Source organism: Porites lutea, chromosome 2 (assembly GCF_958299795.1).
Source record: "Porites lutea chromosome 2, jaPorLute2.1, whole genome shotgun sequence".
In the NCBI taxonomy this organism is placed as follows: Eukaryota; Metazoa; Cnidaria; class Anthozoa; order Scleractinia; family Poritidae; genus Porites; species Porites lutea.
Window position 1 is genome coordinate 9,025,219 of NC_133202.1, and position 16,027 is coordinate 9,041,245.

Here is a 16,027-nt window from a genome sequence, read left to right on the forward strand (position 1 = left end):
AGAGGCAGAATTTCAATGTTTGGAAGTATATGGTCAGACTCCCAATGTTTTGAAGGATAAGGCCAGAATTTCAATGTTTGGAAGTATAAGTTCAGACTTCCAATGGTTCTAAAAATTTGCCCAGAATTCCAATGTTTATAGAAATAGCGCCAATATTCAAATGTTAGGAAGGATAAGATCAGAAAACCAATGTGTACAAAAATAGGGCAAGTATTTGAGTATTTGGAAAGATAAATCAGAATTCCAATCTTTATAAAAATAGGGCTAGTATTCCTATGTTTGGAAGGGCAAGATCAGAATTCCAGTGTTTATAGAAAGGGGGCCAAAATTCCAATGTTTGGAAGGATAAGATCAGAAAACCAATGTCTATAAAATAGGGCCAAAATTCCAGTGTTTAGAAAGATGAAATGGGAACTCCAATGTTTATAAAAATAGGGTAGATTTCCAATGTTTGGAATGATAAGATCAGAATTCCAGTGTTGAAAAGGATAGTAACAGATTTCCAATGATTACAAAAATAGGGCCAGAATTCCAAAGTTTATAAAAAGAAGGCCAGAATTACAGTGTTTTAAAGGACAAGATGAGAAGAACAATATTTAGAACAAGAGGGCCAGAATTTCAATGTTTGGAAGTATATGGTCAGACTCCCAATGTTTTGAAGGATAAGGCCAGAATTTCAATGTTTGGAAGTATAAGTTCAGACTTCCAATGGTTCTAAAAATTTGCCCAGAATTCCAATGTTTATAGAAATAGGGCCAGTATTCAAATGTTTGGAAGGATAAGATCAGAAACCCAATGTGTATAAAAATAAGGCAAAAATTGCAGTTTTTTAAAGGATAAAATCAGAATTCCAAAGTTGATACAAAGGGGCCAAAAATTCCAATGTTTGGAAGGATAAGATCAGAATTCCAAAGTCTATAAGAATAGGGCCAGAATTTTAGTGTTTGCAAGGATAAGATGAGAATTCCAATGTTTATAAAAATAGGGCCAGAATTTCAATGTTTCTAGTGTAAGGATAAGATAAGAATTCCAGTGTTTATAAGGACAGGACCAGAATTTCAATGTTTATACAAGTAGGGCCAAAATTCCAATGTTTCTGTTCCGAATGGGGTCACCACCTTGTCGTGGTGGGGCAGTTTGCGTGTCTCCATGACCCCTAGAGCTATGTCAGCTGGAGTCTTGTACTCCTGGTAGGGCCACCCATGCCGAAAAGGTCAAAGGGTAGAGACCAAGCAACCAGTGATCCTGAATCTGGTCCTCCAGGTTGGGGGTTGGTCATAAAGCTCACGACCCCACCATATAAAAACAGTTACAGAAACCAGAAGTGTTGATGATGAGACAACAGCGACTTGGGGTGTCGCTGCTGGGGCTGCAATGACGCTATTGGGTCAAAGCCAGCAGCCCAAAGACTGAAAGGCCCCATAGAAGCCTCCAAGCGACAGATGATCATCGGCTACTGGAACGCCAGGACCATGGCGGAGACAACACGGGCAGGACAAGTAGCTAAGGAGATGAAAGTGTATGGCATTGAAGTGCTAACGATAGGTGGGACCACACGGAAAGAGTCGGATCAGTAACACTGCAGAGTGGAGAGAGGGTGGTGTACGTAGGAAATGATGAAGCACAACAAGGAGGAGTAGCCATCATGAAGAGTATGAAGGCAAAGGGAGCCTTGCTGGAATACACGCCAGTTAGCAAAATGATCATTACAGCATGATGCTACTCAAAGTACAAAAAACTGACAGTGGTACAAGCATATGCCCCAATAAATGATGCAATGGATAGGCAAAAGAATGAATCCTACAGTCAGCTGCAGGACACTATTTCAGACTGCAACAGAAATGATCTGACTGTGGTGATGGGAGATTTGAATGCTAAGGTAGGCAACAACAATACCAATAGAAGGGAGGTTATGCGGAGGTTTGGCATTGGTACTATGAATGATAGTGGAGAGAGGAAATGTGACTTCTGTGGTGCAAATGGGTTCATCATAACTGGAACAAACTTCTCTCATAAAGACATCCATAAGCTTACCTGGGGGTCACCAGATGGGAGGACAGTAAACCAGATTCACCATGTTCTAGTGAATGGAAACATGAGAACATCTATTTAGACACCAGAGTAATGAGAGGAACAGACGTATATAATGACCATTACCTTGTGAAAACGAGGATCTGTCTAAAGTTGGCAAGAGCTGAGGGGAGGAAGAACGTAAGGGAAAGGTTTGCCGTAAGTAAACTGAAAAGTGGAGAGATCAGGAGGAAGTACAACATTGAGCTGAGGAATAGGTTTGAAGCTTTAGGAAACAGATGATCCGGAGGAGGAACACGATATGATTTTGGCAACATACAGAGATGGAGTGAAGAAAGTCTTGGGGAGGTCAAACAAACTTAGTAGGCCATGGATAGGAAGCAAAACACCGGAAAAGATCAAGGAGAGGAAAGAGGCAAAATTGACATTGGAGGAGTAAGATCGGAATGAGTGAAACAGAGGAGCGAAGAGTATAGTGCAAAGAACAACAAATACTAGGAAGGATACGAGAAATTAGTTGGAGAAGAGGGCTGCAGCAGCGTAAAAGGCCGCTGAGATTGATAGCAGCAAGGAGCTATAGAGCATTACTAAGTCGATAACTGGAGAAAGGCGAAAACAAGAAATGAGTGTTGAGGAAAAACAATGGGTGCTTAGTAGTGATTAAACAAAAGTAAGACTGCAGAGATGGGCATGAAGCACTTAAGCAAAATATTACACAGATATGATCCAAGGAATCCTGTGGAAGAGGATGAGATAATAGAATCCGAAGAGATTGAGGAAATAATCTAGGAAGATGGCGATGACAAGAGGTCAAGGATGTGTTGAAGAGGACAAAGCCAGGGAAAGCGGCTGGAGTAGATGAGGTGTGTCTTGAATTATTGAGAGATGACATGGAAGACACTGCAAGTAGGCTGACTAGTTGTTACAACAGGCTTTGGGGATCTAAGAGGTGGCCAAAACTGTGAGAGAAGGAACTTGTTGTTAAGGTGTTCAAGAAAGGTTGTTTCCGTGAATACAAAAACTGGAGAGGAGTGACTTTACTACGTACGTGTCACTAGAAAGATATTCTGTAGGATGCGGTTGGAGAGGATCAAGAAAGGCGAAGACAAGAAATTTGAAAGGAGAACGCCGAGTTTGGACCCAAGAAAAGTACAACTGAACAGATCTTTATACTTAGTAACATCCTGAGCAGGCAAATGAGTAGAGGGTGAGTTTGTATGCCCACTTTGTAGACTTTGAAAAAGCCTTTGACTCTGTACATAGAAAAAGCCTATGGAATATCATGACAAGTTATGGGATACCAGACAACATGAGTGATAGCGGACATATACGAGGGCTTTGAGTGCACAGTTGTCGATGGGAGTGTGACATCTGACTGGTTTATGATCAAGTCCAGGCTAAAACAGGGGTTCGAGATGTCTGGATTCCTATTTTTACTGTGCTTGGATTGGGTCATGAGGAAGGCACCAACAGACAAGAGAAGAGGGGTAAGGTGGAATTTCACATCACTGCTGGAGGACCTTGATTTTGCAGATGACATTGCACTACTGTCATCTCCGTTCAATCATTGGCATGAAAGACTGGGAGATTGGCAGAGGAAACAGCCAGAGTAGGACTTAAACTTAATGCGACAAAATGCAACACACTAAGGACTGAGTGTGATAGTAGAAGGGAGAATATTGTGGTGGATAGCGAAGAAGTGGATGGTGTTGAGGAGTTAACATACCTGGGAGCTATGTTAGACAAGGAGGGTGGAGGTAACAAAGACGTTATGCACCGACTGCAGAAAGCATGTGGCGTATTCCAGACACTAAGGAGGTTGGGGCAGCTAGAGGAATAGGAAGGAGAGCCAGGATATGTCTATTCAAGACTTAAGTTCGAACGGTCCTACTATATGGCTGTGAAACATGGAAGATCACCAAGAACGATGAACGCAAGCTAAATAGCTTTCAGTGCCAGTGCCAGTACCTCAGACGGATACTGCGGATTAGATGGCAGCAGAGAATGACAAACAAGAAAGTGGTTGAGTTAGCTAAGATCAATGACATACGCTGTGAGGTGCGACAAAGAAGGTGGAACTGGCTAGGTCAATTACTAAGGAGAGAGGGTGAGATTGACTGCTTAACAGCATTAGGATGGACTCCTGAAGGTCGGAGGGCGAGAGAAGACCACAAACTACTACTACGAAAAAAGCGAAACAAAGCTGGGTGGAAGAGCTGGGAAGTAGAAGAAGCGGTTGCAAAACACAGAAAGTATTGGTTAGACAGTGTGGATGGCTTATGCGCCTTGTGGTGCGATGAGAGTGGATGATGATGATGATGATGAAAATTCCAATGCTTGGAAGGATGAGGTCAAAATTCTAATGCGTATAAAAATAGGGCCAGAATACCAATGTTTAGAACGATAAGATCAGAAAACCAATGTGCATAACAACAGAGCCAGAATTTCAGCGTTTGGAAGGATAAGATGACAATTCTAATATTTATGAAAACAGGGTCAAAATTCAAATGATTGGAAGGATGAAGTGAGAATTACAGTGTCTATAAAAATAGGGCCGGAATTCTAATGTTTTGAAGAATGAGATCAGAATTCCAATTAGTTGCAAAGAAATTATTCTTTTAGCTCAAATCACCCTCTCTTGCTCAAAAGAAGGAATTTGTGGTTTGTACCTTTTGCTCTTAGAAGATTGTTATTGAAATAGGGCCAGAATACCTATGTTTAGAACGATAAGATCAGAAAACCAATGTGTATAAAAATAGAGGCAGAATTTCAGTGTTTGGAAAGGTAAGATGAGAATTCCAATGTTTATAACAATAGGCCAAAATTCCAATGTTTCTCCTACGTATGGGGTCACCACCTTATCGTGGTGGGGCAGTTTGAGTGTCTACATGACCCCTAGAGCTATGTCGGCTAGAGTCTTGTACTCCTGGTAAAGCCACCCATGGCAAAAGGGTTGAAGGGTAGAGACCAGACAAAGAGTCACCCCGTGGTACTCCTGGTTGAAAGTTGGGCGAAGGGCTAACGACCCTACGACATAAAAACACTAAATGTTACAAAAACCGTAAGCATTGGTGACGAGACAACACTGACGAGGGGTGTTGTTGCTGGGGCTGCAACGACGATCTTGAGTCAAAACCAGTCGGAAGCCCAAAGTCTGATAGGGCCCCATAGTAGCCCCCAAGCGACAGACGACCATTGGTTGCTAGAATGTGAGGACCATGGCGGACACAACACGGGCAGGGCAAGTAGCTAAGGAGATGAAAGGGTATTGGATTAAAGTGGTAGGGATAAGTGAGACCAAGTCGAAAGGGACGGGGATCAGTAACACTGCAGAGTGGAGAGAAGGTGGCGTACGTAGGAAATGATGAGGCACAACAGGGAGGAGCAGCCATCATGAAGAGTGCGAGGGCAAATGGAGCCTTGATGCAATCGAGGCCAATTAGCAAAATGATCATCACAGCACGATACTACTACTGACGGTGGTACAAACATATGCCCCAATAAATGATGCAATGGATGAGCAAAAGAATGAATCCTACAATCAGCTGCAGGACACTATTTCAGACTGCAACAGAAATGATGTGATTGCGATGATAGGAGATTTGAATGCTAAGGTAGGCAACAACAATACCAATAGAAAGGAGGTTGTGCGGAAGTTTGGCATTGGCATTATGAATGACAGTGGAGAGAGGTTATGTGACTTCTGTAGTGCAAATGGGTTCATCATAACTGGAACACACTTCCCTCATAAAGACAACCATAAGCTTACCTGTGGGTCACCAGGTAAACCAGACTCACCATGTTCTAATGAATGGAAACATGAGAACATCTATTTAGACACCAGAGTAATGAGAGGAACAGTATACAGTGACCATTACCTTGTGACAACAAGGATCTGTCTAAAGTTGGCAAGAGCTGAGGGGAGGAAGAACGTGAGGGAAAGGTTTGACGTAAGTAAACTGCCTAGTGAAGAGATCAAGAGGAAGCACAACACTGAGGCGAGGAACAGGTTTCGAGCTTTAGGAGACATAGATGATCTGGAGGAAGAACACGATATGATTTTGGCAACATACAGAGATGGAGCAAAGAGAGTCTTGGGGTGGTCAAAGAAACTTAGTAGGCCATGGATAGGAAGCAAAACATCGGAAAAGGTCAAGGAGAGGAAAGAGGCAAAATTGAAGTTGGAGGGTGCAAGATCGGAATGACTGAAACAGAGGAGTGAAGAGTATAATGCGAAGAACAACAAAGTGAAATGGAGTGCTGAGGAGGATAAGAAGCCCTCTTCTCTAACCAATTATTGGTTAGAGAATAAGGGCCGCAGCAGCGGAAAAGGCCGCTGACAATGGTAGGGGCAAGGAACTATACAGCATTACTAAGTCTATAACTAGAGAAAGGCGGAAACAAGAAATATTTGGTTAGGGGAAACAACCGGTGCTTAGTACTGATTAAACAAAAGAAAGACTACAGAGATGGGCATGAAGCACTTTAGTATAATATTAAACAGAGATGATCCAACGAATCCTCCGGAGGAGGATAAGATAGTAGAATCGGAAGAGATTAACGAAATAATCTAGGAAGATGGCGATGACAAAAGGTCAAGGCTGTGCTGAAGAGGACAAAGCCAGGGAAAGCGGCTGGAGTAATGAGGTGTGTGCGGAATTATTGAGAGGTGACATGGAAGACACTGCGAGTAGGCTGACTAGTTGTTACAACAGGGTTTGGGAAACTAAGAGGTGGCCAAAACTGTGAAAGAAGGAACTTGTTGTTAAGATATTCAAGAAAGGTTGTTTGTGCGAATACAACAACTGGAGAGGAGTGAAGTTAGTATGTACATGTCGCTAGAAAGATATTCTGTAGGTTGCGGTTGGAGAGGATCAAGAAAGGCATAGACAAGAAATTTGAAAGGAGCAGGCTGAGATCCACGAAAAGTACAACTGAACAAATCTTTACACTTAGTAACATCTTGAGCAGGCAAATGAGTGGAAAGCGAGTCTGTATGCCCACTTTGGAAGAAAGAAAGTCTTTAAGAGGTCAAAGAAACTTAGTAGGCCATGGACAGGAAGCAAAACATTAGATCAATGAAAGGAAGGAGGCAAAATTGAAATTGGAGGGTGCAAGATCGGAACAACTGAAAGAAAGAGGGAGCGACGAGTAGAGTGTGAACAACAACAAAGTGAAATGGAGTGCTAGGAAGGATAAGAGAAATTGGTTAGAGAAGAGGGCTGCAACAGCGGAAAAGGCAGTTCAAAATGGTAGCAGCAAGGAGCTACACAGCATTACTAAGTCAATAACTGGTGAAAGACAGAAACAAGAAATAGGTGTTGAGCAGAAACAACGGGTGCTTAGTACTGAAACAAAAGAAAGACTGCAGAGAGAAGAGGAGCACTTCAATAAAATATTAAACAGAGGTGAGCACTGAATCCCGTGGTAGAGGATGAGACAGTAGAATTGGGAGAGATTGAGGAATTAATCTAGGAAGATGGCGATGACAAGAGGTCAAGGATGTGTTGAAGAGGACAGCCAGGGAAAGCGGCTTTAGTAGATGAGGCATCTCCGGAATTATTGACAGGTGACATGGAAGACACTGCAAATAGGCTGACTAGTTGTTACAACAGGCACTGGCAAACTAAGAGGTGGCCAAAACTGTGGAAGAAGGAACTTGTTGTTAAGGTATTCAAGAAAGGTAGTTTGCACGAATACAACAACTGGAGAGGAGTGACTTTACCACCTGTCACTAGTAAGACATTCTGTAGGATGCTGTTGGAGCGGATCTAGAAAGGTGTAGACAAGAAATTTGAAAGGAGCAGGCTGAGTCTGGACCCAAGAAAAGTACAACTGAACACATCTTTATACTTAGTAACATCTGGAGCAGGCAAATGAGTGGAAAGCGAGTCTGTATGTGCACTTTGTAGATTTTGAAAAAGCCTTCGCCTCTGTACATAGAGAAAGCCTATGGAATATCATGACAAGTTATGGGATACCAGACAAGACGGTGGGAGTGAAAGCCGACGTATACGAGCGCTTTGAGTGCACAGTTGTCGATGGGAGTGTGACATCTGACTGGTTTATGATCAAGTCTATTCTAAAACTGGGGTTCGTCATGTCTGGATTTCTATTCTTACTGTGCTTGGATTGGGTCATGAGGAAGGTAACAGCAGACAAGAGAAGAGGGATTAGGTGGAATTTCACTGCTGGAGGACCTTGATTTCACAGATGACATTGCACTACTGTCATCTCCGTTCAATGACTTCCGTAAAAAGACTGGGAGATTGGTGGAGGAAACAGCCAGAGTTGGACTTAGACTTAATGCGAGAAAGTGCAAGACACTAAGAACTGAGTGAGATAGTAGCAGGGAGAATATTGTGATGGATGGCGAAGAAGTGGATGATGTTGAGGAGTTAACATACCAGGAAGCTATTGTAGACAAGGAGTGTAGAGGTAGCAAAGACATTATGCACCATCTGGAGAAAGTATGTGGCCCATTCCAGACACTAAGGAGGGTCTGAGTAGCTAGAGGAATAGGAAGGAGAACCAGGATACGTCCATTCAAGACTTAAGTTCAAACGGTCCTCCTATATCGCTGTGAAACTTGAATGGAAACATGAGAACATCGATTTAGACACCAGAGTAATGAAAGGAACAGTATACAGTGACCATCACCTTGTGACAAAAAGGATCTGTCTAAAGTTGGCAAGAGCTGAGGGGAGGAAGAACGTGAGGGAAAGGTTTGACGTAAGTAAACTGCCCAGTGAAGAGATCAGGAGGAAGCACAACACTGAGGTGAGGAATAGGTTTGGAGCTTTAGGAGACATAGATGATCCGGAGGAAGAACACGATATGATTTTGGCAACATACAGAGATGGAGTAAAGAAAGTCTTGGGGAGGTCAAAGAAACTTAGTAGGCCATGGACAGGAAGCCAAAGATGGGAAAAATCAAGGAGAGAAAAGAGGCAAAATTGAAATTGGAGGGTGCAAGATTGGAAGAACTGAAAGAGAAAACAAGCGAGGAGTATAGTGTGAGGAACAATAAATGAAACGAAGAGCTAGGGAGGACAAGAAAAGATGGTAGAGAAGAAGGCTGCAGCAGCAGAAAAGACCGCTGAGAATGGTAGAAACAAGGAGCTATACAGCATTACTAAGTAGATAACTGGAGAAAGGAAGAAACAAGCAATAGGTGTTGAGGACAAACAAGGAGTGCTTAGGACTGGAACAAAAGAAAGACTGCAGAGATGGGTGGAGCACTTTAGTGAAATATTAAACAGAGATGACCCCACGAATCCTGTGGAAGAGGATGGGATAGTAGAATCGGAAGACCTTAAGGAAATAGATCTAGGAAGATGGCGATTACAAGAGGTCAAGCATGCGTTGAAGAGGACAAATCCAGGGAAAGCAGGTTGGAGTACTTAACGTGTGTCTGCAATTATTGAGAGCCGACATGAAGACACTGCAAGTAGGCTGACCTGTTGTTACAACAGGCTTTGGGAAACTGTGAGGTGGCGGAAAGTGTGGAAGAAGAGACTTGCTGTTAACGTATTCAAGAAAGGTAGTTTGCACGAATGCAACAACTGCAGAGGAGTGACTTTACTACCTCTCATTAGTAAGATATCCTGTAGGATGCGGTGGGAGCGGATCAAGAAAGGCATGGACAGGAAACTTCGAAAGGAGCAGGCTGGGTTTTGACCCAAGAGAAATACAGCTGAACAGATCTTAATACTTAAAAACATCTTAGGGCAGGCAAATGAGTCGAGGGCGGGTCTGTATGCGCACTTTGTTGTAGACTTTGAAAAAGCCTTCGACTCTGTAGAGTGAAAGGTTATGGAATATTATGAGAAGTTATGAGATACCAGACAAGATGGTAAGAGTAATAGAAGGCATATGTGTGCTTTGAGCGCACAGTTGCCGACGGGAGTGTGACATCTGACTGTTTTATGATCAAGTCTGAGGGAAAACAGGGGTGCATGATGTCGGGATTCTAAGCCTTACTGTGGTTGGATTGGGTCATGAGGAAGGCAACAGCAGACAAGAGAAGAGGGATAAGGTGGAATTTCACGACAGTGCTGGAGTACCATGATTTCGCAGATCACATTGCACTACTGTCATCTACATTCAATGACTTGCATGAAAAGACTGGGAGATTGGCAGGAAAAGCAGCCAGAGTAGGACTCAAACTTTATGCAAGAAAGTGCAAGACACTATGGACTGAGTGTGCTAGTAGAAGGGAGAATACTGTGGTGCATGGCGAAAAAGTGGATGATGTTGAGGAGTTGCGGCAAAGAAGGTACAACTGGCTAAGTCACATACTAAGGAGTGAGGGTGAGAACGACTGCTTTACAGCATTAGGATTGGCTAAAGGTCTATGGACGAGAGGAAGACCAAAAACTACTTGAAAAAGGACAGTCGGGAAACAAACCTGGGTGGAAGAGCTGGAAAGTAGAAAAAGCGGTCGCAGAAGACAGAAACCGTTGGTCAGACAGCGTGGAAAAAGTAAAAAGCGTTGCTAATTAGACAACACTGACTGGGGGTGTTACTGCTGGGGCTGCAATGACGCTATTGGGTCAAAGTCACCCGGAAGCCCAAAGACTGATAGGCACCATAGTAGCCCCTAAGCGATAGACGATCATCGATTGCTGGAACGTGAAGACCATGGCAGAGACAACACGGGCAGGGCAAGTAGCTAAGGAGATGAAAGAGTATGGGTTTCAAGTGCTAAGGATAAGTGAGACCAGGTGGAAAGGGACGCGATCAGTAACACTGCAGAGTGGAGAGAAGGTGGTGTAGGTGGAAAATGATAAGGTACAACGGGAAGGAGTAGCCATCATGAAGAGTGGGAGGGCACAGGGAGCCTTGATGGAATCAACGCCAATCAGCAAAATGATCATTACAGCATGATACTACTCAAAGTACAGAAACGTGACGGTGATACAACCATATGCACCAATAAATGATGCAATGGATGAGCAAAAGAATGAATCCTACAACCAGCTGCAGGACACTATTTCAGACTACAACAGAAATGATCTGCTTGTGGTGATGGGAGATTTGAATGCTAAGGTACGCAACAACAATACCAATAGAAGGGAGGTTATGTCGACGTTTTGCACTGGTATTATGAATGATAGTGGAGAGAGGTTATGTGACTTCTGTAGTGCAAATGGGTTCGTCATAACTGGAACAAACTTCCCTCATAAAGACATCCATAAGCTTACCTGGGGGTCACCAGATGGGAGGACAGTAAGCCAGATTGACCATGTTCTAGTGAATGGAAATATGAGAAGATCTATTTAGACACCAGAGAAATGAGAGGAACAGACGTATACAGTGACCATTACCTTGTGAAAACGAGGATCCGTCTAAAGTTGGCAAGAGCTGAGGGGAGGAAGAACGTAAGGGAAAGGTTTGACGTAAGTAAACTGCAAAGTGAAACGATTAGGAGGAAGCACAACAATGAGGTGACGAATAGATTTGAAACTTTAGGAGACATAGATGATCCGGAGGAAGAACATGATATGATTTTGGCAACGTACAGAGATGGAGCAAAGAAAGTTTGGGGAGGTCAAAGAAACTTAGTAGGCCATGGATAGGAAGCAAAACATCGGAAAAGATCAAGGAGAGGAAAGAGGCAAAATTGAAATTGCAGGGCGCACGATTGGAGTGACTAAAAGAGAGAAGGAGCGAGGAGAATGATGCGAAGAACAACAAAGTGAAACAGAGTGCTAGGGAGGATAACAGAGGTTGGTAGAGAAGAGGGCAGCAGCAGCGGTAAAGGCCGCTGAGAATGGTAGGGGCAAGGAACTATACAGCATTACTGAGTCGATAACTGGAAAAAAAGCGGAAACAAGAAATAGTTGTTGAGGACAAACAAAGGGTGCTTAGGACTGAAACAAAAGAAGAACTGCAGAGATGGGTGGAGCACTTTAATGAAATATTAAACAGAGATGACCCAACGAATCCTGTGGAAGAGGATGAGATAGTAGAATCGGAGGAGATTGAGGAAATAGATCTAGGAAGATGGTGATGACAGTAGGTCAAGGATGCGTTGAAGACGACAAAGCCAGGGAAAACCGCTTGAGTAGATGAGGTGTGTCCAGAATTATCGAGAGGTGACATGGGAGACACTGCAAGTAGGCTGACTAGTTGTTACAACAGTGTTTGGGAAACTAAGAGGTGGCCAAAACTGTGGAAAAGGAAGTTGTTAAGATATTCAAGAAAGGTAGTTTGCACGAATACAACAACTGAAGAAGAGTCAGTTTACTACCTGTCACTAGAAAGATATTCTGTAGGATGCGGTTGGAGAGGATCAAGAAAGGTGTAGACAAGAAATTTGAAAGCAGCAGGCTGAATTTGGACCCAAGAAAAGTACAACTGAACACATCTTTATACTTAGTAACATCTTGAGCAGGCAAATGAGTGGAGGGCGAGTTTGTATGCGCACTTATGGAATATCATGAGAAGTTATGGGATACCAGACAAAATGATGAGAGTGATAGTGGACATATACAGAATTCCAATGTTTGGAAGGATTAAAGATCATTAAAAACCAACGTGTATAAAAACAGGGCCAAAATTCCAGTGTTTAGAAAGATAAGATGAGAATTCCAATGTTTATAAAAATACAGTAGAATTCCAATGATTGGAAGGATAAGATCAGAATTCCAATGTTTCAAAGGATAGTAACAGATTTCCAGTGTTTACAAAAATAGGGTTAGAATTTCAGTGATTGGAAGGATGAACTCTGAAATCCAAATTTTATAAAAAGAGGGCCAGAATTACAATGTTTTAAACGACAAGATCAAAAGAATGTTTATAACAATAGGACCAGAATTTCAATGCTTGGAAGGATAAGATCAGAATTCAAATAATTATAAGGATAAGGCCAACATTTCAGTGTTTGGAAGTATAAGGTCATACTGCCAATGTTTATAAAAGTTTGCCCAGAATTCCAATGTTTATAGAAATAGGGCCAGTATTCAAATGTTTGGAAGGATAAGATCGGAAAACGAATGTGTACAAAAATAAGGCAAGTATCTGAGGATTTGAAAGATGAGAATTCCAATGTTTATAAAAAGGGACCAAAATTCCAGTGTTTTGAAGGATAAGATCATAATTCCAATGTTTATAAAAATAGGGCCAGTATTCCTATGTTTGGAAGGATAAGATCATAAATCCAACGTTTATAAAAATAGGGCCAGAATACCAATGTTTAGAACGATAAGATCAGAAACCCAGTGTGTATGAAAATAGGGCAAGTATTGGAGTATTTGGAAGGATACGATCAGAATTCCAACGTTTATAAAAAGGGGCCAAAAATTCCAATCTTTGGAAGGATAAGATCAGAATTCCAAGGTTTATAATAGGGCCAGAATTCCAGTGTTTGGAAGGATAAGATCAGAATCCCAACGTTTATAGAAAGAGGGCCAGAATACCAATGTTTGGAACGATAAGATCAGAAAACCAATGTGTATAAAAATAGAGCCAGAATTTCAGTGTTTGGAACGATAAGGTGACAATTCTAATATTTATAAAAATAGGGTCAAAATTCAAATGATTGGAAGGATGAAGTGAGAATTACAATGTCTATAAAAATAGAGCCAGAATTCTAATGTTTTGAAGGATAAGATCAGAATTCCAATGTTTATAGAAATAGGGCCAGAATACCAATGTTTGGAAAGATAAGATCAGAAAACCAATGTGTATAAAAATATAGCCTGAATTTCAGTGTTTGGAAAGAGAGAATTCCGAAGTTTATAAAAATAGGGCCAAAATTCGATTGTTTCAGCTCCATATGGGGTCACCAACTTGTGATGGTTAGACAGTTTGCGTGTCTCCACGACCCCTAGAGCTCTGTCAGCTGGAGTCTTGTACTCCTGGTAGGACCACCAATGCCAAAACTGACGGGGGGTGTTGTTGCTGGGGCTGCAATGACGATCTTGAGTCAAAGCCAGCCAGAAACCCAAAGTCCCATAGGGCCCCCTAATAGCTCCCCCAAGCGACAGACGATCATTGGTTGCTACAATGTGAGGACCATGGCGGAGACAAAACGGGCAGGGCAAGTAGCTAAGGATATGAAAGGGTATTGGATAAAAGTGGTCACTGGAACAGATGAGGTGTGTCCGGAATTATTGAGAGCTGACATGGAAGACACTTTAAGCAGGGTGACTAGTTGTCACAAGAAGCTTTGGGAAACTTAGAGGTGGCCAAAACTGTGGAAGAAGGAACTTGTTCTTAAGGTATTAAAGAGAGGTAGTTTGCACGAATGCAACAATTGGAGAGGAGTGACTTTACTACCTGTCATTAGTAGGATATTTTGTAGGATGCGGTTGGAGCAGATCAACAAAGGCGTGGACAAGAAACTTTGAAAGAAGCAGGCTGTGTTTCAACGTACAACTGAACAGACCTTCTTACATGAAACATCTTAGACCTTTGACTCTGTACACAGAGAAAGCCTATGGAATATCATGAGAAGTTATGGGATACCAGGCAAGATGGTGAGAGTGATAGCGGAAATATACTTGGGCTTTGAGTTCACAGTTGTCGACGAGAGTGTGACATCTGAATGGTTTATAATCAGGTCTGGGGTAAAATGGGTGCCTGATGTCGGGATTTCTATTTTTACTCTGCTTGGATTTGGTCGTGAGGAAGGCAGAGTGTGCTAGTAACAGCGAGAATATTGTGGTGGATGGCCAAGAAGTGGATGACATTGAGGAGTTAACATACCAGGAAGCTATTGTAGACAAGGAGGGTAGAGGTAGCAAAGACATTATGCACCGTCTGCAGAAAGCACGTGACGCATTCCAAAGACTAAGGAGGGTCTGGGCAGCTAGAGGAATAGGAAAGAGAACCAAGATAAGTATATTGAAGACTTAAGTTTGAATAAACGATTACAAGAGGTCAAGGATGCGTTGCAGGGGACAAAGCCAGGGAAAGCAGCTGGAGTAGATGAGGTGTGTCCGGAATTATTGACAGCTGACATGGAAGACACTACAAGTAGGCTGACTAGTTGTTACAACAGGCTTTGGGAAACTGACAGGTGGTCGAAAGTGTGGAGTAAGGAACTTGTTAAGTTATTTACTAGTTTGCGTGAATGCAACAACTGGAGAGGAGTGACTTTACTACCCGTTATTAGTAAGATATTCTGTAGGATGCAGTTGAGCGTATCAAGAAAGTCGTAGACAAAAAACTTCCAAAGGAGCAGGCTGGGTTTCGACCCAAGAGAAGTACAACTGAACAGACCTTTATACTTACAAAACATCTTGAGCAGGCAAATGAGTGGAGAGCGGGTCTGTATGCCCACCTTGTAGACTAAAAAAGTCTTTTACAATGTACACAGAGAAGGCCAATGGAATATCACGAGACGTTATAGGATACCAGACAGGATGGTAAGAGTGACAGATAGCGGGCATATACGTGGGTTTTGAGTGTGCAGTTGTCGACAGGAGTGAGACATCTGACTGGTTTATGATCAGGACTGGGGTACAACAGGGGTGCGCAATTTCGGGATTCCTATTCTTACTGTGCTTGGATTGGCTCATGAGGAAGGCAACAGAAGACAAGAGAAGAGGGATAAGGTTGAATTTCAGAGCAATGCTGGAGGACCTCGATTTCGCAGATGACATTGCACTACTGTCATCTACGTACAGTGACTTGCAGAAAATGACTGGGAGATTGGCGGAGGAAGCAGCCAGAGAAGCACTCAAACTTAATGCGAGAAAATGCAAGACACTAAGGACTGAGTATACTAGTAGCAGGAAGAATATTGTAGTGGATGGCGTAGAAGTGGATAACATTGAGTAGTTTACATACCTGGGAGCTATTGTAGAAAAGGAGGGTGGAGGTAGCAAAGACATTAAGTACCGTCTGAAGAAAGCATTTGGTGCATTCCAGGGTCTACGAAGCTAGAGGAATAGGAAGGAGAACCAAGATAAGCCTATTTTCAAGACTTAAGTTCGAACGGTCCTACTATATGGGTGTGAAACTTGGAAGATCACCAAGAACAATG

At 42.5% G+C, this 16,027-nt stretch overlaps 1 protein-coding gene across 1 annotated transcript; it reads left to right on the forward strand.

Moving 5' to 3' along the window:
- The first annotated feature begins 15,348 nt into the window (after window positions 1-15,348).
- On the forward strand, window positions 15,349-15,822 carry LOC140925591 (uncharacterized). The gene is made up of 2 exons (XM_073375510.1): window positions 15,349-15,407; window positions 15,495-15,822. Exons 1-2 carry the CDS (start codon window positions 15,349-15,351, stop codon window positions 15,820-15,822), a joined length of 387 nt encoding a protein of 128 aa, XP_073231611.1.
- Window positions 15,823-16,027: the final 205 nt, after the last annotated feature.

What these genes read in the sequence shown, in the direction of transcription:
- LOC140925591 (XM_073375510.1), top strand. Translation starts at nt 15,349, where the DNA reads ATGTACACAGAGAAGGCCAATGGAATATCACGAGACGTTATAGGATAC. An exon ending in ATAGGATACCAGACAGGATG is followed by an intron (nt 15,408 to 15,494) that starts GTAAGAGTGACA and finishes GTTTATGATCAG; the next exon opens with GACTGGGGTACAACAGGGGT.